We start from the raw sequence: 22602 nt of genomic DNA on the forward strand, positions 1-22602 counted from the left end.
AAGGACTTGGAAGAGCAGTTGAATGGAATGGATAGTGTCTTGAAATGAGGGTATAAGATGAGTATCAACAAAAGCAAAATGAGGATAATGGAATGTAGTCAAATTAAGTCAGGTGATGCTGAGGGACTTAGATTAGGAAATGACACACTTAAAGTAGTAGATGAGTTTTGCTATTTGGGGAGCAAAATAACTGATGATGGCTGAAGTAGAGAAGATATAAAATGTAGACTGGCAATGGCAAGGAAAGCGTTTCTGAAGAAGAGAAATTTGTTAACATCGAGTATTGATTTAAGTGTCAGGAAGTCGTTTCTGAAAGTATTTGTATGGTGTGTAGCCATGTATGGAAGTGAAACATGGACAATAAATAGTTTGGACAAGAAGAGAATAGAAGCTTTTGAAATGTGGTGCTACAGAAGAATGCTGAAGATTAGATGGGTAGATCACATAACTAATGAGGAGGTTTTGAACAGAATTGTGGAGAAGAGGAGTTTGTGGCACAACTTGACAAGGAGAAGGGACAGGTTGGTAGGACATGTTCTGAGTCATCAAGGGATCACAAAGTTAGCATTGGAGGGCAGCGTGGTGGGTAAAAATCGTAGAGGGAGACCAAGAGATGAATACACTAAGCAGATTCAGAAGGATGTAGGTTGCAGTAAGCACTGGGAGATGAAGAAGCTTGCACAGGATAGGGCAGCATGGAGAGCTGCATCAAATCGGTCTCAGGACTGAAGACAACAACAACAACAGAGGTTTTTAATGATATGATTGGACAAAGTGCAAAATTCTCTCTTCTACTTACTGTCTCTTGCTGTTCCAAACTTTGTAAGATATAGTGCAGGACAGGCTTCTCCAATACACAACGTGTGATAAGACTGGCTTCTATTGCAGATGATTTTATAAGTTAATTATTTTGTAAGTGAAGAGGTGTTTGGTGTCTATCAGGTTGAAGAGAGAACAGGAGCATTGATGAAAAAATTCTCCCAGAATGATTATTTTCTATTGATGATTGTGATTTTAAAAATAATTTTTATCTTTGAATTTTTTATTTAAAATGAAGTAGAATGAAATGTTTTAACCTTGAATTTGAATAACTTGACCAATACAGGAATACAAAGTGATTTGTTGCTGTTATGAACAACACCAAGCAGCCCAAGTACATGTTGATCTTTTTTTCTATTATACCCATTGGAACTTCCAGAAAAACTTTCTTGGTATTTCAAAATTTGGAATTCCTTATGCAGAGCCTATGTCTGTTTGTAATCGACCATTGGAACATCATAAGTTCATCATATTTGCAGTTACTGCATATTTTATAAATTGATTAATAACAGTGTTAACAACAATAAAATATTTATTTGCCAACAATGACTGGTGGTGTCAGTGAACGGAGTAGATATCATGACCCCATGAATTTTGACTAAGCAGTTGACATTCGTGGAGTCATAACACCAGCTCTGTTCATCCAACCGCCTACCATCATGGTATAAATTGTCTGAAGATGGTAGCATTCTGACCAAAACTGTGGTATCAATTGCAAATTAATATTTTATTGCAGTCAAGACTGTTTTAATCTATTTTTTGAGTATTTTAGCTGCTACAGATGGAGAAAATGGAAGGATTTGCCACAAGCCAGACAGATTTTTTTTCCCATAAGAAATGTTCTAAAAATTGCTAGTTACTGTAGATCTACTCCATTACAGTTTTATATTTTTGCCTTTATTACAAATATATTGCTGTTGTTTTTCAGTTTTATTGTGTTAAAGTCCTTCCTTCACTATGTTTTCTTACATAAGTCAGTATCTTTTCTTTTGAACTACCTCAAAGTTTAGGCACAGCAAGGTGACACATTGGTTAATACATTGGACTTGGATTTAGGATGACAGTGGCTCAAATTTCCATCAGTCCTTCCAGATTTAGGATTTCCAGGGTTTCCGTAAAATTACTTAAGATAAATGGTGGATAGTTGGTTTTTAAAAGGTCCCAATCGATTTTCTTTCTTATAATTTAACAGTCCTCATTTTTGCTTAATCTCGAATTACATAACTGACAGGACATTAAACCTTCTTATACCCCATAGTCCAACCTGTTGATGAGAACTTCTCAACCTGCATGACTGAGGATCTTACTTGAGATCAGTCGCTTGCCTCTATCAAGTTCAAATTTGATGCTTGTTGTCTTCTGCTGCAGTGTTTGAAACTACTACTCTCTATGCTCATTCTTGACCTTTTGACCTTCTCCCAGTGTACTTCCTACAGATTTTTGATTAAGAATACATGCATCCAAATCAATGGTCTGTTGTCTACATCTCATTTAATTTAAATTGTGACACATAATTTCAGTCAACTAAGCTTTGCTGCCCTTTATAACAGTTTTATTTTTTCTGTTTTGTACACTTCATATCTCACCAGCTTTTTATCCTGTGCTACTGGACATATGTGAGCATTGCTTCCTTGGCTGTAGGATGTTTCAGTAGAAATTTCTGGATGTGTGACCATGTCATAATGACAAAAGTTCCAATCTTTCGAGTTTAGAAGGTAAATGTTAAACTAAGTGTCATATTCCAAATCCTGTCATAATTTGTGGAGGAACTGGCTAGGGAAAAATACAGTGTCAGGTGGACATATAGCCAGTATTACAACACTAACAAAGTCAGGGATGCTAAAATACACAGAAAATACCATCAGCTGTATATAGTTGTAGCAAATAAGATCAGATGCCAATGCAGATTATTCTATGTTGATGAGGCAGGCTGATGTCTTAATATGAATATCACATATGGTGTAGATAACAGACAAAGTCATTAGTGACGGAACACAAAGTGTTTCAGGAATACACAGTTTTGGGAAGTTTATGCACTAAGAGCTAGATCAGAAAGGCAATTGGAATGGTCAAAAAGGCAATTGGAATGATCATGCAGTCAGTTAACATGATCTGCAATAATGGTTGTGAGCTACCATCTCCATGGCTTCCAGAATTAGCCTACCTGTCTTTAGATAAGGCTTCCATGGGCGCCACATCAGGCTAGGTTGAATTCATCACACTTAAAAGAGCATGTTGTTGTTGTTGTTGTTGTTGTGGTCTTCAGTCCTGAGACTGGTTTGATGCAGCTCTCCATGCTACTCTATCCTGTGCAAGCTTCTTCATCTCCCAGTACCTACTGCAATCTACATCCTTCTGAATCTGCTTAGTGTATTCATCTCTTGGTCTCCCTCTACGATTTTTACCCTCCACGCTGCCCTCCAATACTAAATTGGTGATCCCTTGATGCCTCAGAACATGTCCTACCAACTGATCCCGTCTTCTAGTCAAGTTGTGCCACAAAGTCTCTTCTCCCCAATCCTGTTCAATACCTCCTCATTAGTTATGTGATCTACCCATCTAATCTTCAGCATTCTTCTGTAGCACCACATTTCGAAAGCTTCTATTCTCTTCTTGTCCAAACTGGTTATCGTCCATGTTTCACTTCCATACATGGCTACACTCCATACAAATACTTTCAGAAATGACTTCCTGACACGTAAATCTATACTCAATGTTAACAAATTTCTCTTCTTCAGAAACGCTTTCCTTGCCATTGCCAGTCTACATTTTATATCCTCTCTACTTCGACCATCATCAGTTATTTTGCTCCCCAAATAGCAAAACTCCTTTACTACTTTAAGTGTGTCATTTCCTAATCTAATTCCCTCAGCATCACCCGACTTAATTAGACTACATTCCGTTATCCTCGTTTTGCGTTTGTTGATGTTCATCTTATATCCTCCTTTCAAGACACTTTCCATTCCATTCAACTGCTCTTCCAAGTCCTTTGCTGTCTCTGACAGAATTACAATGTCATCGGCGAACCTCAAAGTTTTTATTTCTTCTCCATGGATTTTAATACCTACTCCGAATTTTTCTTTTGTTTCCTTTACTGCTAGCTCAATATACAGATTGAACAACATCGGGGAGAGGCTACAACCCTGTCTTACTCCCTTCCCAACCACTGCTTCCCTTTCATGTCCCTCGACTCTTGTAACTGCCATCTGGTTTCTGTACAAATTGTAAATAGCCTTTCGCTCCCTGTATCTTACCCCTGCCACCTTTAGAATTTGAAAGAGAGTATTCCAGTCAACATTGTCAAAAGCTTTCTCTAAGTCTACTAATGCTAGAAACGTAGGTTTGCCTTTCCTTAATCTTTCTTCTAAGATAAGTCATAAGGTCAGTATTGCCTCACGTGTTCCAGTGTTTCTACGGAATCCAAACTGATCTTTCCCGAGGTTGGCTTCTACTAGTTTTTCCATTTGTCTGTAAAGAATTCTTGTTAGTATTTTGCAGCTGTGACTTATTAAACTGATAGTTCGGTAATTTTCACATCTGTCAACACCTGCTTTCTTTGGGATTGGAATTATTATATTCTTCTTGAAGTCTGAGGGTATTTTGCCTGTTTCATAAATCTTGCTCACCAGATGGTAGAGTTTTGGCTCAGGGCTGGCTCTCCCAAGGCCGTCAGTAGTTCCAATGGAATGTTGTCTACTCCAGGGGCCTTGTTTCGACTTAGTGAAGTTCGGTGGCAGGAGGAACAAGACTTCTGGTCAGGTGACTACAGGGTTATAAACACAAAATCAAATAGGGGTAATGCAGGAGTAGGTTTAATAATGAATAGGAAAATAGGAATGCGGGTAAGCTACTACAAACAGCATAGTTAACGCATTATTGTGGCCAAGATAGATACGAACCCCACACCGACTACAGTAGTACAAGTTTATATGCCAACTAGCTCTGCAGATGATGAAGAAATTGAAGAAATGTATGATGAAATAAAAGAAATTATTCAGATAGTGAAGGGAGACGAAAATTTAATAGTCATGGGTGACTGGAATTCGAGTATAGGAAAAGGGAGAGAAGGAAACATAGTCGGTGAATATGGATTGGGGCTAAGAAATTTAATATGCCTTGAAAGAGCATAACACACCAATATTTCTCAGTTGTGACCAGGTATAGCAAGAACCATGGACCTTACTGTTTGGTGGGGAGGCTTGCGTGCCTCAGCAATATGGATAACAGTACCGTAGGTGCAACCACAATGGAGGGGTATCTGTTGAGATGCCAGACAAATGTGTAGTTACTGAACAGGGGCAGCAGCCGTTTCAGTAGTTGCAGGGGCAACAGTCTGGATGATTCACAGATCTGGTCTTGTAACATCAACCAAAACGGCCTTGCTGTGCTGGTACTGTGAACACCTGAAAGTAAGGGGAAACCCCAGTTGCAATGTTTCCCAAGAACATGCACCTTAACTGCATGGTTAAATGATAATGGCATCCTCTAGGGTAAAATATTCTGGAGGTAAAATAATTCCCCATTTGGATCTCTGGGTGGGGACTACTCAGGAGGATGTCTTTATGAGGAGAAACAAAACTGGTGTTCTACAGAATGGAGTGTGGAGTGTCAGATCCCTTAATCGGGCAGGTAGGTTATAAAATTTAAAAATGGAAATGGATAGGTTAAAGTTAGTTATAGTGGGGATTAGTGAAGTTCGGTGGCAGGAGAAACAAGGCTTCTGGTCAGGTGAATACAGGGTTATAAATACAAAATCAAATATGGGTAATGCAGGAGTAGGTTTAATAATGAATTAAAATAGGAACACGGATAAGCTACTACGAACAGCATAGTAAATGCATTATTGTAGCCAAGATAGACAAGAAGCCCACACCTACCACAGTAAAAACGCAAACTCCGCCCACAGGCCCTGGCGGACCCAATGGTATTGACTGGCCACCGTGTCGTCCTCAGCTCACAGGTGTCACCTGATGCGGATTTGTAGAGGAATGTGGTCAGCACACCGCTCTCCTGGCTGTATGCCAGTTTCCAAGACGAGCCGCTATTTCTCAATCAAGTAACTCCTCAGTTTGCCTCACAAGGACTGAGTGCACGCCGCTTGCCAACAGCACTCGGCAGACCAGAGGGTCACCCATCCAAGTGCTAACCCAGCCTGACAGTGCTTAACTTCGGTGATCTGTTGCCAATGTGGCCAGGCCATTGGCTACACCTACCACAGTAGTACAAGTTTATATGCCAACTAGCTCTGCAGATGATAGAGAGATTGAAGAAATCTATTATGTGATAAAAGAAATTATTCAGATAGTTAAGGGAGACAAAAATTTAATAGTCATGGGGGACTGGAATTCAATAGTAGGAAAACGAAGAGAAGGAATAGTAGTAGGTGATTTTGGACTGGTGTTAAGGAATGGAGGAGGAAGCCACCTGGTAGGATTTTGCACAGAGCGTAACTTAATCATAGCTAACACTTGCTTTAAGAATAATGAAAGAAGGTTGTACACATGTAAGAGGCCTGGTGGTACTGGAAGGTTTCAGATAGATTGTATAATGATAGGGCAGAGATTTCGGAACCAGGTTTTAAATTGTAAGAGATTTCCGGGGGCAGATGTGGACAATGACCACAATTTATTGGTTATGAACTGTTAATTGACAAGAATAGGGGAAAGAAATACAGTAGAACAAGAATGGGTATCTTTGATTGATGAAATAGTGAAGGCACCAGAGGATCAAGTTGGTAAAAAGATGAGGGTTAGCAGAAATCCTTGGATAACAGAAGAGATATTGAATTTAATTGATGAAAGGAGAAAATATAAAAATGCAATAAATGAAGCAGGCAAAAAGGAATACAAACATCTCAAAAATGAGATCAACAGGAAGTGCAAAATGGTTAAGCAGTGATGGCTAGAGGACAAATCTAAGGATGTAGAAGCAGATAACACTAGTGGTAGGATACCGTATTTACTCGAATCTAAGCCACACTCGAATGTAAAGCCGCACCTGAAAAATAAGACTCGAAATCAAGGAAAAAAAAAAATTTCCCGAATCTAAGGCGTACCTGAAATTTGAGACTCGAAATTCAAGGGAAGAGAAAAAAATTAGGCCGCACCTCCAAATTGAAACAAAGTTGGTCCATTGTGATATGAGACACAATTTAGGTCGAATGAATGACGATACAGCTATAGTAGTTTGGTTCGAGTCGTAAGCTTAGCAGTTACGCTTTACCAGGTAACCACTGCTATGCGTCAGGCGCTCCGTCCGTATTTATATGGGTACCCTTCCTTTTTCGTGTGCTTCGTCTGGTTTGAATTGATTGCTTATTTTTCTTTGATCTGATAAGAGCTATTCTCTTTGTTATAGGCGTTTACGTCACTCTAAAATGAAACTGCATTATTTTAATGTGTCGTGCATTGTTTGTCGCATTCCGATAATGCGTGTTTACGACCTGTCACCACTCGCGGCACGGCTTGCTCTTGTGTGCACTACCGCCGCTTATGATAAAAAAAAGAGAGAAATTGTCTCCTGTTTTCTTTGATAAAGATCAACAAGGAGCAAATAATAGACTGCGTATGACAGAAGATGCTCGCAACGAGAGTTTAGCGAAACATTTTCTCCGTTTGAAAATCTTTGCAGACGCCTCTTTAGTACATTGCATTCTGTAAAGAAATTAGTCACATTAGATTTAAAAATCTTGTCAATTACCGTGCTTCATTTCTGACTGTGTCACTATTAGGCATAAGAATAACACGAATATAAACATGACATGATATGTTTATTCTTCCGCGTTTGCTGTTGTCTCACTCTAGTTTCGTAGTTTATTAGGCAGACAGGATTTAAATGAGATAGCAGCAAACACGAAACAATACATGGCAAAATGTTTATATTCGTATTGTTCTTATGGTGACGAGAATCCTGCATGTGATTCACAATTTATAAAAGTTCCTATTAGCAACCATCTCTTCTCACAGATAGGAAAAAATTCAGAACGTAGAGTTGGCCATATTGACAAACATCCCAAACAGTCATGCCAGTTGGATTTTCGTAGTACTTTGAAATGCTGCTGCATTCGAAGATGAACAATACGGAATTTGTATTTATTTCGTTGGATAATGTATGAAAATGCAGTGGGCGAAACTCGGGGCGGAGAAAAAACTCGTCTTCCACCCTTTTTTTAAATTTATTTACTGACACAGAGGTTTTGGCACCAGTATTTATCTTTGTGCCTGCAAAGTATGCCTGTGTGGCGCTACATATATTCGACGGCAGAAGTTAGATGTGGCGGCGCCTAGCAATATCTTACAGAATTTCCACTTACTTTGCAATTGATTCTAAGCTGCCGGCTGTTTTTTGGATTACAAAAACCGGAAAAAAAGTGCGGCTTAGATTCGAGTAAATACGGTAGATACTGCCTACAGGAAAATTAAAGAGATCTTTGGAGAAAAGAACATGAATATCAAGAATATGAATATCAAGTGCACAGATGTAAAACCAATCCTATGCAAAGAAGGGAAAGCAGATAGGTGGAAGGAGTATATAGAGAGTTTATGCAAGGGTGATGTACTTGAGGGCAGTATTATGGAAATGGGAAAGGACATAGATGAAGATGAAATGGGAGATATGATACTGCATGAAGAATTTGACAGAGTGCTGAAATGCCTAAGTCAAAACAAGGCCCTGGGAGTAGACATTATAACATTAGAAATACTCCACAAGATTTCGGGATTGCAGCCGGATCTCATCGACTTCTTTCCACGATATTTCGGCTGACAACCTTACAGCCATCTTCAGGCGAGTGTTTGACACTCGCCTGAAGATGGCTGTAAGGTTGTCAGCCGAAATATCGTGGAAAGAAGTCGATGAGATCCGGCTGCAATCCCGAAATCTTGTGGAATATTCGATACGCTGGGAAAACTTCAAGAGTCACATTAGAAATACTGATAGCCGTGGGAGAGGTAGCCATGACAAAACTCTTTCATCTGGTGAGCAAGATATGAGGCAGGTGATATACTCTCAGACTTCTAGAAGAATATAATAATTCCAATCCCAAAGAAAGAAGGTGTTGACAGGTGTGAAAATTACTGAACTATCAGTTTAATAAGTCACAGTTCCAAAATACTAACATGAATTCTTTATGGATGAATGGAAAAACTAATAGAAGCTGACCTTGGGAGACCCTACCACTTATCTTAGGAGATGGGCTAAAGAAAGGTAAACCAGCATTTCTAGCATTTGTAGACTTAGATAAAGCTATTGACAATGTTGACTGGAATACTCTCTTTCAAATTCTGAATGTGGCAGGGATAAAATACAGGGAGCCGAAGGCTATTTAAAACTTGTACAGAAACCAGATGGAAGTTATAAGAGTTGAGGGGTATGAAAGGGAAGCAGTGGTTGGGAAGAGAGTGAGACAGGATTTTAGCCTATCCCCGATTTTATTCAATCTATACATTGAGCAAGCAGTAAAGGAAACAAAAGAAAAATTTGGAGTAGGAATTAAAATCCTCAGAGAAGAAATAAAAACTTTGAGGTTTGCCAACAACATTGTAATTCTGTCAGAGACAGCAAAGAACCTGGAAGAGCAGCTGAACGGGATGGACAGTGTCTTGAAAGGAGGATGTAAGATGAACATCAACAAAAGCAAAACGAGGATAATGGGATGTAGTCTAATTAAATCAGGTGATGCTGAGGGAGTCAGATTAGGAAATGAGGCACCTAAAGTAGTAGATGAGTTTCGCTGTTTGGGAAGCAAAATAACTGATGTTGGTCGCAGTACAGAGGATATAAAATGTAGACTGGCAATGGCAAGGAAAGCATTTCTGAAGAAGAGAAATTTGTTAACATTGTATATAGGTTTGAGTGTTAGGAAGTCTTTTCTGAAGGTATATGTATGGAAATGAAACATGGATGATAAACATGTAGACGAGAAGAGAACAGAAGATTTCTAAACGTGGTGCTACAGAAGAAGATGGATAGATCATGTAACTAATGAGTAGGTACTGAGTAGAATTGGGGAAAAGAGGAATTTGTGGCACAACTTGACTGGAACATGGGATCGGTTGGTAGGAAATGTTCTGAGACATCAAGGTATTACCAATTTGGTATTGGAGGGAAGCATGGAGAGTAAAAATCGTGGAGGGAGATGAAGAGATGAATACAATAAGCAGATTCTGAAGGATATAGGTTGCAGTAGTTATTCGGGGATGAAGAGGCTCGCACAGGATAGAGTAGCGGAGGGAGCTGCATCAAACCAGTCTCTGGACTGAAGACTGCAACAACAACAACAACAACAACAACAACAAAAATAACAACATAGCAGTAGCATTGCTACATTGATGTAGCTGCTTCCATTTATTTTTATACTATTAGCCAATTAAATCTCTTAAAAACTCTTTCTCCCCTGACAACATTACTTTAGTAGCTTCCTTGTCATATGGTGATGATTGTCATGGAGACACAGTAATTACATTTATAACTGTACTGTAACTAGAACAGACGTCTTGATGGTGGTAACCTACAATAGAGGACAAAGCATTGAAACATAGGATACTGTAAGTGATGACAGATGCATAGGATTGTTGAAAGCTTTGCAAATTTCACATGTTGGTTAGTATGGTTTTAAGGACAAAATAATTAATTTTGAGACACACCCTTAGACACAATTCTTAATAAACAACTGCCTCAGTTTGAAAACAGTCATAATATTTTATTCATGTTCAATTTAAAATTGAAGTCCAAAATAAAAACTTGATGAAAAATCAAAATTATGTGTCTACCTGGCAGTGATAAGTGGTAAAATGAAGACTTTGCTTATAATTGTTTGATAAGTACAATGAGGCTTTAGAAAATTAGAGGAAAGTTGCAGAGATTCCAAAGATGTGGACGGAATCGAAACTTTCCAAAGATCAGAAATGTAAGAGTGAATAACGCAAATGCTCAACAAGATATGCACTATTAATAATTTGAAAAGGAAATAAGACAAAAGAGAAAAGAGAATACAAATGTCAGTAAAACTTTTGCTTCTTAAGACAATTGAGGGCAACAGTCAAAATGTCTGGAAAAGTAATTTCCTGTTTCTAAATCTTTGAAACTCGAGAAAGAAGTATTAAATGAAAAGGAAATAAGATTACTACAAACCAATGTGTAATTTGTAAGTTGTGAAATTAATTTACTTTACTTATTTGTTGTACGTATAACAAGCAGAGTTTGTACATTGCCATAGTTCTAGTTCACATATCTATTTACATACAAGATTGCAGTAACTATACTTTTCCTATCAGTAAAAAAAAAATTCATACATTACTATATAAATCAGAAATTATCGGTTTCCTGTTAGGAATACAAGGTTATGTCTGTATACACTAACAGTTTTACATTGAGTCCATACACCTGAAAATAGTATTCACTTAAATTTTTTTAGAATGAAATTCAGTCATCAATTGCAAATATATTCTTATTATGCTTTACTGGTTCTGACAAATTAATTTGCCGTCTTCAGAAGCCTACAAAATTAGGAATATCATAAGTCTTTAGCCCTTGGCTATAAATTTATGTGAAGTATAAGCAATGTATTACAGTAACTTACTTAGTACTGGTTTAGCAGATGTCAGTATCTTCTTCGTAGATTCATAATTCAATGATATGTCCAGAAATGTACATATTGTATGTGATTACTATAATATAACTCAGACTGACAACTTACGGTGACTGAATCACAACTATGTACATGTCAAGCTATTATGCTAGCAGCAAGGAACATATATAAAATGGTATAAAAGTATAACCCAGGTGTATAAAGAAGTTATATATAGTACATTTGGGGAAAAAACATGGCACATAGTTCTAGTATATAAAGGGAATGGGCAAATTTTCACATTTTGTAGGAGGTGGTATGTGGTCAAAACAGTGTCTGTTTTTTTATTTTTTTAATCAAGTTGATCATTCAAGGAATATTTTGAATTTAGGTGGGAATGTTTATATATTTCAAATTGTTGTAAAAGGTCCATTTTTGTAGCGCTTGTCACATATCTGCAAAATTTCAGTTTTAAGCAAGGATTTAGGAGAAAGAATGTGTTTCTCTATTTTGAAATGTTCTACAAAAGTTAACTAACATGAATTCTTACTGTCTTTGTTGAGAAAGTGCCCACAGAAGTGGGTCTTAAATGCCCTACCTGCTAGTACTATATGAAAACTTGAACATGTTTACATGGTGTTTTATATACTCCAGTTGTGAGAAATTTGTCAGTTGGAGGTTCCTCATTGTGTATAAAGAGCAACTTGTGATGTTATTGGTGGTAAAGGACACAGTGGTGTCATATTTTTTAAATAAATTATGTACACAATACAAAATGTCACCTAGAAATGGGGTAGTTATGCATTTCTTAATGGTAATGCCATTTTTATTGAGTGTAGAGGAATTTATATTCTTGTTGGTTTTATTATTATAAAGTTTTTGTACAAGGACTGCTTGATGCCCATTTTTGACTGCTATATACCTTTAAGTTACTAAGTTGCGTAATAGTAGCAGAAGGGGTTGGAAGCACCTCAATAATACTGTCGGTCATAGTGTGAAAGAATGCCAATTGTGCTTAAAGGGGCAGCAAGAATAGGCATGAATGATGGTATCTGTTGTGATGAGTTTCCTGTAAATAACAAAGGTAATTTTACCATTATACTAAACATGGTTTCAGGTCCAGAAAACTCAGTTCTTCATGTTGATTTTGTATTTCATATGTAAATTTAATTTTAGGGTAGAAGCAGTTTAGTGACCCACGAAGTGATTTGACGTTCTTCACATCTCCCTGTAATACAGTGACAGTATCACAACGTATCATCTGTAGAAATAAATGCTATTGTTTAGAGTGGGGTGGGAATTAAGAAAAATGTCAAGTAGAAATCTAGCAAGGCAATTCTCAATAGCAAGCTTGGTGATATTGCTGACCATTGAAACTGAAGCAGTTATATAGCATTATGCTTCTGTGAAGGAGATATTGACATGGGCTAAACCAATAATATGTAATATGACTGGGGCAGGGGGGGAGGGGGGGGGGAGAGCAAAAATAACCAGGATTTTTGTTATTTTGCATGTTTATTGAACTCTACATTCATAGTCCTTTTTCCCTTTCAAAGTATTATCCATATGCATTAATGATGCACTTGTTCCAACACTTTTGCCGCAGCTGAAAGCAGTTCTGGAACTCATGCTGCAGAATGCTTTTCAATGCTGTTAGTGTGTTTTCTTTGATGTCATCCACATCACTGAATATCTTTCCTTTCAGAGTTTGCTTCATCTGGGGAGGGGGGTGGGGGTGGAGGGGCAAAGCCAGATCAGGTGAGCTCCCATTTCTCCAATGGTCTGGCTGTATTCATCGCATAACTGTTTGTCCCAGAGAAACGAACTCCTTGTGGACAATTTCATTGACATCAAATGACAAATAAACATTGTTTTCACACTATATCACACTTGACATTCTTTCTTGAGCCATGGTATGTTTAAGTTTTCCACTGGCTGAATGCTTGGTTTGACTCTGGATCATAGCCATAGCACCAACTCTCATCCCCAGCCACAGTTCTTTTAAGAAAATTTGGGTTGTTCTGCACTTCAGTCTTCATGTCGTGGTAAACATTCACACGTTTTTCTCTTTGGTCATCTGTGAGCAAGCGAGGAACAAATTTTGCAGACACCTTTCTCATGTGCAAATTTTTGGTTAAAATTTGCTAGACCATGCTCCACGACCCTTTAGTTTCCTCTGAGATTTGATCAATGGTCCCTGGATGGTCATCATCAATTGGATGTTTGATTGTGGCATTGTTTCCATCATTTCTTCCTGTCGAAGGACAACTGGGGTGTGATGCTCCACGACCCTTTAGTTTCCTCTGAGATTTGATCAATGGTCCCTGGATGGTCATCATCAATTGGATGTTTGATTGTGGCATTGTTTCCATCATTTCTTCCTGTCGAAGGACAACTGGGGTGTGATGTGTCTTCAGTTGACATGTTGCCAGGTTAGAAATAAGAAACCCACTCGTAGACCTGCAATTTTCCCAAAGCTTCATCAGTAAAGGCGTGCTGAAGCATCCCAGTAGTCTCAGCTACAGTTCTCCATAACAGAAAACACAGTTTCACACAAACTCTTTGCTCCTCCTTGTTGACCATGTCATTAATTGCCGAAAGGTTGAAATAGTAACACAAACTATGAACACCACAAACTAACTACTTAATTCTGACTGATGCCAACTTATTAGTGAGTGATGTAGGAGACCTCAAACTAAAACTACCTAGCAGCAGAATGCGTAACTACGAAGTGTGCATGTGCAACTGTTAAATTCCAGTTATTTTTGGGCCTCCTCTTGTATACTTCTTATACTTCATATAAATGAAGAACCAAGGTCTAAAGATTTATAACATCCCTAATTTTGTAGGCTTCTGAAGATGGCAAATTAATTTGTTGAAACTGGTAAAGCGTAATATATTTGCAACTGGCGACTGAATTTTATTCTAAAAGATATACAGCTCAGTTATTCTAAAAGATATACGGCTTCCAGCTGCTGGATTTATGAGTATATGCATAATTTTCCTCATATTGAAAGTTATGCATTCCCATCCTATGTTACTCATTCTCCTTCAAATCCTCTATTCCTCAAAGTTTTTATTTTCTCCGGATAGCTGAATCTACACCTTCTCTAAAAGTTGGAGTTCCTTGTTATTTTCTTTTTTTTATGTTAACATTTTTAATCTTTTGCTTATCATATCTTATTTCATTACTCTGTTTTCCTTCTTTTTATTCAAAAAATTTGACAATTAATAATTACATTGCTTTTTTGACTGGTTATGTGCAATCACTAAACATTCATATTGTTTAATATCATTTTCATTCAGCTGTTGTTTATAGATAGAAATAAAAATGATTAAAATGATGAGTCAGCCAAAATTATGCATGTGTGTAAAAAATCCCTTTCTCAAAAATAACTATTGAAGTTTAAGCTTCTGGAACACAGTCCATTTCCAAAGTTAGAGTAGAAGGAAGGAAGTCTTGGAGGAGGTGACAGAGGATAGGATAATGTCAATCAGGATGTGTTGCTAAAGGTGAAGAACTTTCTACAAAGAGCAAATGGACACAACAAAGGAGGAAGATTGGAAAAAAAAGTAGTGACATTATTTCCTGGAGCCACCATAGACATAAATGTTATTGCTGTATTTGTTAGTGTTGCACATTTTTGAATATGTTGATAGAAGTCAGGAGTGGGAAAATAGAGATGTGTGCAGTGGTGTTATTAGCACTTCTTTTCCTGCTATTAAAGTTGAGGAGTGATGATATTGAAAATGCATTTGATATTCTAATGTGCCAGTGTATAATCTTACAGGAGCTGTACCATCCCTCTACATCAATGTTATCCAATGGTTCATCAGAACATGTAACAGCAGCACTGTCAGGTGATGAAGTTGATGGGCATAGTATGTCTGATCTCTCAAGAACAAGAGCTGCCATTGAACACATGCAGTCCAAGATTGGTCGGACAAAGGAAATGATTCGTGATGAACAAACAACGCGAGATGGTTTGTACCTATACAGTCTTAATTAACACCTACTTTTAAGGAGTAGATAGTATAACATGCTGATACAGACACACTTAGTAAACATAGGTTGAAGAGTTTGTCTTAAACTTTGTTTACCATTTTATAATTTGTATTACTCTGCCTCTTAGGGCTAGAATGTATAGGAATTTATGCATTTGTTTGTCTTACAGACAATGTAAATGAATATTTGAAACTAGCTGCCAATGCTGATAAGCACCAGCTACCAAGAATCAAGGCAGTCTTTGAGAAGAAGAATCAGAAATCAGCTCAGTCCATTTCACAACTGCAGAAAAAGTTGGAAAGTTATAATAAAAGGCTTCGAGAACTAGAGACGCATGGTCTTTCCAGCTCTCATAGGCAGCCACGGGAGGTGCTGCGTGACATGGGGCAGGGACTGAAGTAAGTTTGTCAACAGTGTCTCAATATAACGTAGACTAACATAAATTCTGTAAAAAAAATTCAGGGAGGACTAGAGTCTCTCTCTCTCTCTCTCTCTCTCTCTCTCTCTCTCTCTCTCTGTGTGTGTGTGTGTGTGTGTGTGTGTGTGTGTGTGTGTGTGTGTGTGTGTGTTTCTTACAATGGCACAGCCTGATTGATCTCTATATTGAGAAACTGCGATTGCCTGGGGCAGAAGAGAGTGGGAGAATCAGCTTAACGGTTTCTCTCTCCATTCATTGATCGTGTTGCCCAGCTCATTTGATATAATCAACTCCAGCTGCATTCATTCATTTACTTATATTGCAGTTAACAAGTCTGCAAAGATCTCAGACTTTTTTTTAAAATAATAGGAAGTGTTTTGCAGTAGTGTGCAGTCATTTTCTAGACTACAACCAATGGGTCAAAATCAATTCAGGTAAATCCATGTGCATTTATACTCCCCTCCCAAGATAAGTTTGTCATAACAGGGTGTTAGCTAACAGGTTGGAGGTGGGTACGAGACAAGTGTTAGCAACGATAGAAGTGTGGAGGATTATGGCATCAAAGAGTGTGCTGTAGGACAATTCCCATCTATTTAACTTGGGTAAGCTGATGTTGAGGAGAGAATTTAGGTTCCACAGGATGTGAAGCAGTCCTTGAAGTTGAGCATGTTGTGCTCTGCCACAGAGTGGCCAACATTGTTCTTGGCCACAGTCCATTAGTGGCCATTCATTAATATGGCCCCATGTAAAATGCTGTGCAAAAGTTACAGCCATGTTGGTATGTGATGTCATTGCTTTCGTTGGTAGCTTGTTGTCTGATACAGTAGGATATGTGTGTGACAGGACTGGAATAGGATGTCCTAGGTGGATGTATCAGACATGTCTTGCACTTGGGTATTCCACAGGGTTACAACCCATGTGACAACCTGTTAGGAGTAAGTGTGGTATAAGGAGGGAGCAGTCCCAGCTGTCAACCACCCTTTGTCCTCTCCCTCACTTCATCTTACAAAGCCTTAGCCTGTCACCCCAGTCAGGCTGTAGCCGAGGGCAATGTAGTTGGCTGGGAAAATGTAATAGTGAGTGTGTATAAGTGAATGTGTGTATTATTACTTACCGGTGAAGGAAGTTTTTGTCCAAAACCTAGATATATTGTCAATCTTGTTTTTGTGGTTCTCAACTGCTCTGCAGTTTTGCTGACTTGTGAGAGGCTACTCCTTGCTGTTTCTTGAATAATGTTTTCTTTCTTTTGGTTTCCATTTCCTTCTTCTCTTTTCCCTTTTCTTCTCTCTATTATTTGCCAAGTCAAAAAAAGTTATTAAGTACTGCAGATTGAGGAAAATGAAGTGATAAGTACTCAATAGAAGTACCTGAGTACACAGTATGAGTTTCCTTCTTGTGTGTGTGTGTGTGTGTGTGTTTCTTTTTTTCTTTTTTTTTTTTTTTTTTTTTTTAAAGCAGATATCTTTCCTATTCTTCTGACTCCCCAATTTAAACTAAAATAGTAGTCAGTTTTTGTACTTCTTCAACTGAGATATGGTGTCACATTTTCTTGAACAGTTCTTTTACAAGGGTGTTGTCATGCATTTCATCCCTACTTCTTGAGCAATTTGCAGATCTTCTATTCTTATTTCACAAATTCTGCCAAAGTTAGTGTCATAGCAATCATCTTTCCACTAACAATATTCATTGTACACACTCTTCATTATTAATCTCCATGGCTTGTTTAACAACATTAAAATCTATTCCATGCTCAGACATCCTGTCACCACCTACAACTGTCAGCTCACAAAGTTGTGGAATCACTATGCCATCAACAATGTATTTAGATTCGCCAATTTCAGCTTCCAATGATACTTGTTTCCTGGTGGGCTTATATGGTACTTCCATAGCTCCTAAAATTTTATACCTGCTTCCTGGTAATTCAGAAGTATCTGCAGCTCTCTTAAAAAGTAGCCCATAAAAACTTCTTGCCATTACAGACACCTGTCTTCCAGAATTTGAGAATTCTTCTCCACCCTTCTTTGCTCTAATGATAATACTGTTCTAGCTTCTTTATAAAGTAATTCTTCTTGCTCCTCACTCGGACCTCTGGCTTGATCGTGATAACTTGCTTCTGCTTGAGCATCACCTCCTTGTTTATATGGTTTGTAGAAAGTAATGACCCTTTCTGCCAAGCTCTGAATCTGATCCTATTCCAAACTATTAATCATTCCCCCACACATCATTCATTTCTTGTCTCTGTTCGTTTGGTGGTCTTCGTTCAAAAATTGCTCTTGTGCCAGGTTTCATCTGCTATCATTATTATTCTCCTGCCTAGGTCTTTGATGAAATTCACTGTCTCTGTAACCATAAAATCTTTCTTGAAATTGTTGTCAGTGATTACATTGTTGTCTCTAGTTCTGCTTATGCACCTGTTTGTAATAATCTCACTCAGATCTGTAATGATTTCACTCAGATCTGTACTGTAATAGTAGTAGTAGTAGTAGTAGTAGTAGTAGTAGTAGTAGTAGTAGCAGTAGTAATAATAATAATAAAAATAAATTATTATTATTATTATTGCTGTGAGTCTCTAAAAGTTCTGTATCTCCTTTGTGTGTCATCACTTTCTGTTTGATGTAAAAATTGTCTCACCCAATCAACTTTATTGATAAGGGCTCTCATAACTGTCTTCATACTTCGGATTGTAGATGTCTCGTGACCCCATTTTATATCAATTATTGATAAAATTATTTAATTGGATAGATAAAAAATGTACTCACCAAGCAGTGGCAGAAAAGACTGTTGTGGTTGGCAAGCTTTCAAACCAGGCCTCCTTCTTCAGGCAGAAGGGTTGAAGGTGAAGGAAAAGGACTGGTGAGGTCTGGGAAAAGGGGTAGAGTTTGGGAAAGTCACCCAGAACCACAGGTCAGGGGAGACTTACCGTACGGGATGAGAAGGAAAGACTGATTGTTGGTCACTGCATTGGACGAGATTTGAAAACCTGAGAGCTTTGGGGTGGAAGACTGCCATTTGTTGTTTTACTTTCCTATATTTTTCATTGTCTTTTGCATCTATTTTTCACTGCACCCTCCCACTTCTGTTACGTACAATGCACTTAGCTTGTCACTCTTATTAACTCGTGCACGATGTTTTAGTAGTAATCTCTGTCTTGCGTATTACTCTGTCTTCCACCTTGAAGCTCTCAGGTTTTCAGATCTCATCTGATGCAGTCTCCAACAGTCAGTCTTTCCTTCTCATCCCGTATGGTAAGTATCCCCTGACTGATGGTTTTGGGTGACTTTCCTAAAATCTACCCCTTTTCCTAGACCTCTCCATCCTTTCCCTTCACACTTCTTTCTTCCCGTTCAACCCTTCTGCCTGAAGGAGGAGCCACTGGCTCCAAAAGCTTGCCAGTCACAACAGTCTTTTATGTGTGTGTTCTGCCACTGCTTGGCAAGTAGATTTCTTATCTATCTAGTTAAATAATTTTATGACATCAGCTATAGATAAGTACCATTTCTTGCCTTATTCCTTTTCCAAGGATTCTGTTACTGTTGCATCCGCCTCTAGCTAGTATTTCTTATCATACTGCAGATTGATAATGCTATTCTGTGTACACATTGACAAACACTTTACAAAAAATGCAGTTTCATTGTAGGGTAAGTCTTGCTTTTTCATCTTATTACATTCCCCAGTTGTATGCATCTCCGTCCATGCAAGTAACTCCATACAAAACCATGTCTGCCTCTGTCCATGCTGGTGGCAACACACTTCTAAAGCTTCTAATAAATGTACATCTCATTTGGAGTTGAATCTGTTAGCAATATTCTGTAGGAAGTGCATCTGTCTTCACATTGCGCGACACTGTTGATGTGCAACCAATATGTATGGTCAAATATGCAGCCTCAGTTCTTAGCCCAGTCACAAGGGCATCGTGTAACATGTTATACTTGCTGAAGGTTACACACTTAGTGCCTTTTTTTTCACCAGCTCGTTAACCTGTGTAACATATGCTGTTAGCTCATCTTGCTTTAAGGCCACTTCCTGGACTTTGAAATCTGGACTTGTGATCTTTGTACACTGAATGTGCAAATATTTTCCACTGCAACAATGTGCTACTGATCTCACTGTTGCTGTTGTTTACCTCGAAGGCCCTCTCATTGTGTTTCGCATTCTACTCGTCCTTGAAATTTCTGTGGTTTTGTTCAATGTTACTGACAGCAATATTTTCGCTCTCTGATACATCTTTTCTCAGCTTATTAACTACTACTTGCTGATGCTAAATTATAATCTCCCTTTCTTTTTTAAACTGCTTTGCAGTACTTGCCTGCAATTTGCATTTCTTTCATAAATTTCTTTTAACTGTTCATAGTATGTTCTTGACCTTTTTTTTTCTTTTTTTCTTTTCTTTTTGCAAGACTGGCTTCACTCTGTAGACATACTTACATCATACTAGGGAAATCTCTACCATGGGGTTGTCCATTTTCACTTCCTGTTGCTTAATTTTTGATATTGGTGTGAATGAATGTTGCGTCAGTACTTCTAGTGTACTATTCATACCGAAATTAATTTGTGAATAACCATATTCCGAATAAACTGAATCTACAGACATTTCTTTCTTTGTGGCGACTTTAATTAATTCATCGCTTTCAATATTAGTCATCTTGCCCTTGTTATCCATTTTGTATTTGCTACAACATGGCACACAAAGGAATCCTACCTCAGCACAGCATAACGCTCAGTCTCTCATTATACTGATTGTAAATAAATGCAGCACACTAATTACACTGTATGTCATGCTTCACAGCAATGGAATACCATGGAATACTGTGCCCTTTGCACAGGAATTAGGCGACACTTATTCTGTCTGGCCTCGGTAATGTTCTTGTTACTGGTGCATGACAAAATAATATACAATGCAGAGAGTAAAACCAAAACAGTCTGGGATGTCATTAAATAGGAACCAAGGAGACATAAAAAAGCATAATAATTTACTGATAAGAGAGTGGGATAAAATAATTGATTCACACCACTCAACAAAGTATGTGAATGACCGTTTTCGTAGGCCTAGCACCTGTAAATGATTGTGCTCTAATTACAATGCTTCTACTACCAACAACAAAACATGAAGTCAGTAAAATGGTACAAAAAATTAAAAAAAAAATGATAGGTGTAGACGAAGTACCAACATGTGTGCTGAAACAATGCATACAGAGTATAAGAGTTTTGCTCAAGAAATGTAATACAAAATGTAGAGACAACTTCTGACCTCGTTATGCAGCTGTCATCATTCTCAAAAACAATAGAATCAACTTTGAAAGACAGGTTAATGAATTACTTCAATAAATAAAACCTTCTAAGTGAATCTTAGTTTGGCTTCTGAAATGATAGCAATACAGAATGAGCTGTAGGACAGTTCACAAAATGAGTACTTGATGCTCTTGACAAGGATAAGTGTGCTGCAGCCATGTTATTAGACCTTTCTAAGGCTTGTGATACTGGTGTGCTTCTGGGTTTTCTACCAAGTTGTTGTTTCAGTTTCACTTTAAATAATGCTCTGACTCCAACACTCAATTTATCAAAATCTCACCCACTAACACATCCACCAAAGTTAGAAGACACAGTGAGAATTTTGTTTCATAGAATCAGTGACAGCTCCAAAAAAATAAGAGCATCAGATGGCCTAGTGGGCATCAGAAATAGAATTTGGCTACAAATAACAGTGAGAGACCAACAGTAGATCACAATCTGACTGGAGTCCAGGCAGCGAGAATATATAATGGCAAAACTTACAACATCTGAAGAAGGCAGCTGGGTCAGTTGTTTAAATATTGTGCATAAAATGAAAATAACAACTTCTCAGGAGAATACCTGGAAGCGCACCATTAATCAATTGTGACAAGAAAACTTGAGGGGTCACATAGCTCTTGACACTGTTGACTATAAGCTTCCACTAAATAAACTAGAATCATTAGGGAGTCAGAGTATCATATTGGGGCCAATACTTTTTCTGATGCAGATATGACTTTTCCAATAGCATTAGCTAGGGCTGGGCAGATGGTACTCGCGTCTGAACAGAATAGTGTGTTCCCAATGCTCTCAGGTGTGTTTGATGAACACTCATGTGACATTTGACTCGTGCAGAATGATTGCAAAGGGTAAGCAAAAAACTGCACACTAGCCACAAGGAGCAATTTTTTGTCCTGGTTAACTTTGACAGTTTCATGAAACACAGGTGGAATAGCATTAAATTGTGTCACTGCACAAATTCCTTTTGTATTTCAACAAATTGATTATAAAGAGTTCTTACACAGTTACTAGTATGTACAAATATGTAAACATCTTGCTGATTTTTAAGTAAGGATAGCAAGGTGAAAATGTTGTCCCCAAACAGATCTTATTTGAATGAAGCCTGTGCAACGTTTCATTTGTGTATGAGAGATCATAATGATTTAGCAAGTGGAATGCAAATGTGAATTTCAAACTGTGTTTACGTATTAGAATAACGAGTAAAAATGCTACCAAATTTTAATCAGTTTGCAAATTTAAAAAAAAAATTATTGTGGTAAACCGACTGTAATTGATATCGCAAGAATAAATTACAGCAGAAAGACCCAACTTGTGAGAGGGCTCTGTGTGGCAAACTTATAAAAATATTCTTGAAATATATTCAGCTTGAGTGCATTACTCATTTACTTTTTCTTTTGTATACTTTAAGTTTCCACTGGATTCTAAATCCATGTATGTTTTTTGAATGAACATGTTCAAACATACTTTCAGTATGGATATCAGAATTACACTAAAATGATTTAC

The 22602-nt window shown here is 37.8% G+C and overlaps 1 protein-coding gene across 3 annotated transcripts in view; it reads left to right on the forward strand.

Annotated features, from left to right (window-relative positions):
* LOC124612400 (transmembrane and coiled-coil domains protein 2) overlaps window positions 1–22602 on the forward strand; it is a 188219-nt gene that overhangs the window by 65611 nt on the left and 100006 nt on the right. For all 3 annotated transcript variants that reach the window (XM_047140582.1, XM_047140583.1, XM_047140581.1), the window contains exons 5-6: window positions 15178–15370; window positions 15562–15790. In XM_047140582.1, coding sequence (XP_046996538.1) covers window positions 15178–15370; window positions 15562–15790 — 422 coding nt within the window. The remainder of the gene's footprint in view (window positions 1–15177; window positions 15371–15561; window positions 15791–22602) is intronic.

Source organism: Schistocerca americana, chromosome 4 (assembly GCF_021461395.2).
Source record: "Schistocerca americana isolate TAMUIC-IGC-003095 chromosome 4, iqSchAmer2.1, whole genome shotgun sequence".
Classification (NCBI taxonomy): domain Eukaryota; kingdom Metazoa; phylum Arthropoda; class Insecta; order Orthoptera; family Acrididae; genus Schistocerca; species Schistocerca americana.